Source organism: Coffea eugenioides, chromosome 2 (assembly GCF_003713205.1).
Source record: "Coffea eugenioides isolate CCC68of chromosome 2, Ceug_1.0, whole genome shotgun sequence".
In the NCBI taxonomy this organism is placed as follows: domain Eukaryota; kingdom Viridiplantae; phylum Streptophyta; class Magnoliopsida; order Gentianales; family Rubiaceae; genus Coffea; species Coffea eugenioides.
The window spans coordinates 40,337,961-40,344,284 of record NC_040036.1 but is presented as its reverse complement, the minus strand read 5'-3'; the positions used below and the strand labels follow the sequence as shown (position 1 = coordinate 40,344,284).

Sequence of the window (6,324 nt, the reverse complement as noted above, 5' to 3'; positions counted from 1 at the left end):
ACAACATGATACTAGGGCGTCCAACCTTAAACGCACTCCGAGCTGTCTGCTCAACTTTGCACCTAAGCATGAAGTTTCCAACGCCTGATAGGGTGGCCGAGGTGCTGGGAGACCCGGAGGTAGCACGAGCCTGCTATATCGCAACCCTCAAGGGTAAGGAGAAGCTAGTGGCGCAGACAGTCCTTCTGGAGCCCTGGGAGCCTATTGAGAAGGAGGAGAGGTTGGAGACGGACGAGAGTCTGGTTGAAGTGCCCATTTGCCTAGAGCGACCTGATCGAGTGGTCAGGGTCGGATCGGGCCTAAACGAGCCAGCGCGGAGAGCTCTGGAGTCCCTTCTGGAGGAGTACGAAGAGATCTTTGCTTGGAGTGCAGACGATATGCCCGGTGTCCCTCCCGAGCTGGCAGTTCATAAGTTGCACGTGGATCCAAACGCTCGACCAGTAAAGCAAAAGAAAAGGAATTTCGCGCCTGAACGGAATGAGGTCGTCAAGGAGGAGGTCGGCAAGCTGTTGGAGGCCAAAATTGTGAAAGAGATCTACTACCCGACCTGGCTAGCCAACCCAGTGCTGGTGAAAAAGGAGGACAGGGCGTGGCGGATGTGCGTAGACTTCACCGACCTGAATAAAGCCTGTCCCAAGGACTGTTACCCCCTCCCTCGCATCGATCAGCTGGTCGATTCAACTATTGGCTGCGAGATTTTCTGCTTTCTGGACGCCTTCAAAGAATATCACCAGATAGCCCTGGACGAGGAGGATAAAGAGAAGACTGCCTTCATCACCGAGTACGGTACGTACTGCTATACCACCATGCCATTCGGATTGAAGAACGCCGGCGCGACCTATCAACGGCTGGTTAACAAGTTATTCAAAAACCAGATCGGCCGCAACATGGAGGTATACGTTGATGACATGCTGGTGAAAAGACGAACTCAGGAGCAGTTCGTCAACGACCTCAGAGAGATCTTTGACGTCCTACGGAGCTCGCGCATGCGGCTGAACCCTAAGAAGTGCACTTTCGGGGTTAGGTCGGGCAAGTTCTTGGGGTACATGATATCCAAGGACGGGGTAAGAGCTAATCCCGACAAGGTAAAAGCTATCATGGACATGGCTCCTCCCCGAAACATAAAAGAGGTCCAACGGCTAGCTGGCAGGATGGCGGCCCTGAGCAGGTTCTTGTCAAAATCTGCAGTTCGGGGTTCCCCCTTCTTCAGGGCCCTGCGAAGAGGTCCCCAGTTTGAGTGGACCCCCAAGTGCCAGCGAGCATTCGACGAGCTAAAAGCCCACATCGTTCGGTTGCCAGCCTTGACCTCTCCCGCACACGGAGAGATCTTATTTATCTATCTAGCAGTAGGGGAGGAGGCAATCAGTGCGGTGCTAGTTCGGGAAGAAGGCAAGATCCAGAAGCCCGTATACTATGTCAGCCGAGCCCTGCAGGGCGCGGAGCCAAGGTACGCCTCGATTGAGCGGTATGTTTTGGCATTAGTTCACACGGCTCGGAAGCTTAGGTCGTATTTTCAAGCCCACCCCGTGGTGGTTATGACCGACCAGCCGCTCAAACAAATTCTTTCCAAGCCTGATGCGTCAGGGAGAATGGTGAGGTGGGCTGTGGAGCTGTCTGAGTACGACCTCAGCTACCAACCTCGCACGGCCATTAAGGCCCAAGCCTTGGCGGATTTTATAGCCGAAGGGGTCTCCTTCGGGCCACGGGAATCACAGGTCGAACGGACCAGAGACACAGCTAAGGCCAAGCAGGTCGGAGAAGCTGTCGAGGTCGCGCAAACCTCCAAGGCCCAAGACGCAGCCGAGGCCAGTCAGGCCGGAAAAGCTGCCCAGGTCGAGCAAGCCACCAAGACTTCCGAGGCCAAGCAGACCATAGATGCAGTCGAGGCCGAGCAGGCCGAAGGACCTGCCAAGGTCGGACAGGCCACAAGGGAATCCCAGGCCAAACGGATCGGAGACGCAGCGGAGGCTGAACAGGCCAAAGAGGCTGTCGAGATTGAACAGGCCACTGGCAAGGTCGATCAGACCATTCCGACTTGGACACTGTTCGTAGATGGGTCATCGAGCCAGGAAGGATGCGGAGCGGGACTTCTCTTGACTAGCCCCATGGGGGATGAGTTGGCCTACGCCCTGAGGTTTGATTTCAGGGCCTCCAACAACGAGTCCGAGTACGAGGCCCTGGTCGCGGGGATGGTGATAGCTCGAAAGCTGGGGGCCGAATCAATAGAAGTCTACAGCGACTTGCAGCTGATAGTAAATCAGGTAGGGGGAAGTTATGAAGTCAAAGAGGAGCCACTAAGAAGGTACGTCGCAAAAGTGCATGAGCTGAGAGCTCAGTTCAAACTGTTCACGCTCGAGCAGGTCCCGCGAAGCCAGAATAAGAGGGCAGACGCACTGTCCAAGCTCGCCTCCACCTCAGTGGGCACATTGAACAAAGAGGTCTTGGTGGAGGTCGTCAGGAATCGGGCATATGATCAGGTAGACGCGGCCGTTATTCAAGTAGTGAGCTCCTGGATGGATCCCCTCATGCGATACCTGGCCAATGGAGAGCTCCCCTCAAGTCGGGTGGAGGCACGACGGATCCTTCTTAAATCGCGGGGATACGAGCTCTCGAATGGGGTGCTTTACAAGAAATCCTATCTGCGTCCATGGTTGAGGTGCGTGACTCCGGGGGAAGGAGAGTATATCTTGCGTGAGCTGCATGAAGGTATCTGCGGGAACTACGTCGGACCAAGAGTTTTGGCCAAAAAAGGAATGTTGTCTGGGTATTACTGGCCCACTATCTTCTTGGACTCTGCCGAACTAGTAGCTCGGTGCAAATCCTGCCAACTGCACGCTCCGATCCACCACGCCCCAACTCAGGAAATGGCGCCTCTTCAGAGCCCTTGGCCTTTCTTCCAGTGGGGGATAGACTTGATGGGTCCGTTCCCCCGAGCTCCTGGGGGCTATGAGCACGTGGTGGTGGCTGTGGACTACTTCACCAAGTGGGTGGAGGCCGAGCTCCTTACCACCATCAGCAGCAGGTCGGTTCAGAAATTTCTCTGGAGAAACATTGTTTGTCGATTTGGTATACCTCGGGTCCTAGTCTCAGACAATGGACGACAGTTCGCGGACAATTCTCTCCAAGGTTGGTGCACGGAGCTCGGAATCCGGCAGCACTTCACCTCGGTAGGTCATCCCCAAGCCAATGGGCAGGTCGAAAACGTTAACAGGACTATCCTGCATGGTTTGAAGACGCGGATGGAGTCCGCTCGAGCTGGGTGGCTGGACGAGCTGCCCACCATACTATGGGCCTACCGAACCACTCCCCGAACTGCCACTCAGGAGACCCCTTTCGTTCTGACCTATGGAGCAGAGGCTGTGATCCCTGCAGAGATAGGCTGTGATCCCTGCAGAACTTCATAGCTCAGGACAATGAAGACGAGCTGCGTCTTAACTTGGATTTGCTGGAAGGAATGAGAGAAGAGGCGGCTATACGCATGGCTAAGTATAAAGGACAGGTTGCGCGATACTACAATGCTAGGGTGAGGCCCCTATCTTTCAAGCCAGGGGATCTGGTCCTGAGGAAGAACAGCATAAGTCGGCTTCAGGGCACGGGTAAGCTGGATCCAAACTGGGAAGGACCCTACGTGGTGAAGGAGGCAGACCGAGCTGGATACTGCAAGCTAACTCACCTCAGCGGCGAGGAGGTCCCGCGTACCTGGCACAATTCCAACCTGAGGATTTTCCGTTAAGCTCGCGCATGACAGTTCGTCTCAAGGTCAAGACTTTGATTAATGTTAATGTATTTGGCTAATAAGTTATTTCATCTTAGGGAATAGCTCATTTAGGTCGGCATAGAGCCACACCGATGTGTCTGGTTATGAGAAACTTTGCGAAATGCGACTAAGTATAAAGCAAAAGGAAGGCTTTCATTTCATTCAATAAAAACTGTACAACGAAGAGCAGAGCTCATACAAAACAAACTGCCTACTGACAGTTCGGGTTCTACCCTAAGCCCTATTCTAGTTTTCACCCTCCTCCTCCTCCTGCTCGGATTCGGGGGTGGTCACTGGCAGCAGGGGGTCGGCAACCAGGTGGTCAGTTTCCGTCCGTGCGTGTAGCCCTCCACCAGGCGGTCGAGCTGCTCCACGGCCAGGGGATTGTAGCTGGGAAAGTTTCCCAGGTCGAACCCGGGCAGACCTAGCCCTTGCACTTCCTGCAGGGCCTGGGAATACCCATGCTGCAGAACGGGGGTATTCAGGATGGCCAGGTCGCCCCTGAATTCCTCGGACCTGAGGAAGGTCCGCACGCCCTCCTGGCTTCCCTCAGCCCTGGCTGCCTCCGCCTGAGCAGACAGCCCAGCTGCCTTCTGCTGTTCCTCTTTTAGCTGGGAGGTCAGCTCGGCGTTCTTCTTCAGTTCTAGCTCGAAGTTTGTGTGGACTTGCGCGAGCTGCTTCTTCAGGCCTTCAGCTTCGGCCACTGCTGCTTCGTTCTGGCTGAGCAGTTTCTCGTTAGCCGTCTTTGTTTCATTCAGCAGGGGAAGCAGGCTTTCGTAGCGCCTGGCTAGCTCGGACCCAACCAGGTTCACCTGCGCCGTTCCCGTGTAGAAGTAGTTGAGAAGGTCGGATGACTCCATGGCCTTGGTCAAGTTGTAGTCCCGTGGGAGGATGGCCCCGTGAGCGAGCTCCCGTGCCACCTCGGGGAACTGAGCTCGGTCATTTATGGATAGCTTCCACTGGGGGCAGAAGTGCGTGGGGTGCTGGTGCGTCGTCAACCGAGTCTGGGGGTCGAAGAGCAGGGAGCTCTGGCGTTGCCATAAGTTAGGGGGAGCTTCAGCTCGGGCTTGCTCTTCGGCTGTGTTCACGCCGTAGTGGCCGCCTTGAGCAGTCTCAGGTGTTGACCTCTCCTCCCAAGCTGGGGACGAGGGCGTTTCCACCCTGGCTCTCTTGGCAGTTGTCTTCTTTTTCTTCTTCTTCCCAGCCTCGATCGCCTTGGAGGATTGGGCAGGGGCTGGCTGAGGTATCGGAATGGGCGCCGAGCTGGCTGGGTTAGCCGAGGGATTCTGAGTCGTAGCGCCCGGGTTGCTGGTGCCGCCAATGGACAGAAGTGAAGAGAACCGCTTCACTGCACAGGCAGAAGCCCAGGAGGTCAGTAGATGCCTAAAAAAAAAAAAGGAGGCGGAAGTGCAAGATGGATACAGGTGTCCAGCTCGTCCAGTGAGAGTGGTTTATCTTCTGGTGAGGGATCCGAAGAGCTAGCTCGGATCAGCCCCGCCGCCCAAAGCTGGTCGTTGCTGAGTTCTTTCACGTCCAGCTTCGCGTCCGAGCTGAGTAGGCGGCTAAGCTCGGACACGGGGAGCAGGGACGGAAGGGGATCTGAGACTTGAGTCTCTGCTCTCCAGGTAAGGGGAGGAAAACCTAGGTTCTTCACGAAGAAGAATTGAGGCTTCCAGTCCTTGATAGAGGAAGGTGCCCCCGTGAACAGCTCGCGGGTGGGGGTTTTCGCTCCATTTCGTCGGGCAAAGTAGAACCACCCAGGCACCTTCCCGCTGACCTTCATCTGGAAGAAGGCCCCGAATAGGTCGAGAGAAAAGGGGATTTCGAGTGCTCGGCAGAGGATGAAAAAACCTATGATGGAGCGAACGGCATTGGGGATGACCTGAATTATGCGAATGCCCCAGAAGGTAAGGATAAAGAAGAGGAAATTGGGGATGGGCAGGCGGAGACCAGCCATCAGCTGATCCCTGTAGATCGCCACGAAACCAGGAGGAGGTCGGCTGGCGACCTCCCCTGGGCGGGCGGCCCTGGGCTCGAATTGGGCTGGGATTTCATATTTTTCCGCCAGCTCGTCAACATCTTTTTGCTCCAGGGCTGGGGGGATGGTGTCGACTTCCCTAAAGTCGCCATGCGGCCCCCCTGAGGTCCCTGCCACCGTCTGATCTGGAGCTACCTGTTCAGCAGCTCCGACCAGAGGTTGGGCAGGTTGCTTGGCTGGGTTCATTATTCTAACAGGAGACAGGTTGGGAGAGACTACGGGTTCTGGCCCAAATGAAATAGAAGGAGTAGAGCTGAGGGAATCTGAAGAGCTGCTATCTAGGAGTATAGGGCTAGCTGTTCTATGCCTATGGGCTGAACTGGTGACGTCAGAGCTATCAGAACTGTAAGAAGACATAAAAAGAAAAGGGGACTTACTGGTGAAAGGTGTGAGGACCCAGACCGTTCATAAGTGGATATTAGGGTTAGGGCTAAGAAGAAAACCCTAATTTATGAGTAAATATAGTTCTTAGATGATTTTTCTAGTATTAGTTAGTTTTTGAGAAATTAAGAACGTATATCGGATGTGG

The 6,324-nt window shown here is 54.9% G+C and overlaps 1 protein-coding gene across 1 annotated transcript; it reads left to right on the top strand.

The window, feature by feature from the left end:
- Positions 1-68: 68 nt before the first annotated feature.
- LOC113759712 lies at positions 69-3,404 on the top strand. The gene has a single exon (XM_027302285.1). The coding sequence runs from the start codon at positions 69-71 to the stop codon at positions 3,402-3,404; it is 3,336 nt and encodes a 1,111-aa protein (XP_027158086.1).
- The last annotated feature ends 2,920 nt before the right edge of the window (positions 3,405-6,324 follow it).

Excerpts from the sequence above, each read along its gene's own strand:
- LOC113759712 (XM_027302285.1), top strand. The coding sequence starts at position 69 with ATGAAGTTTCCAACGCCTGATAGGGTGGCCGAGGTGCTGGGAGACCCG.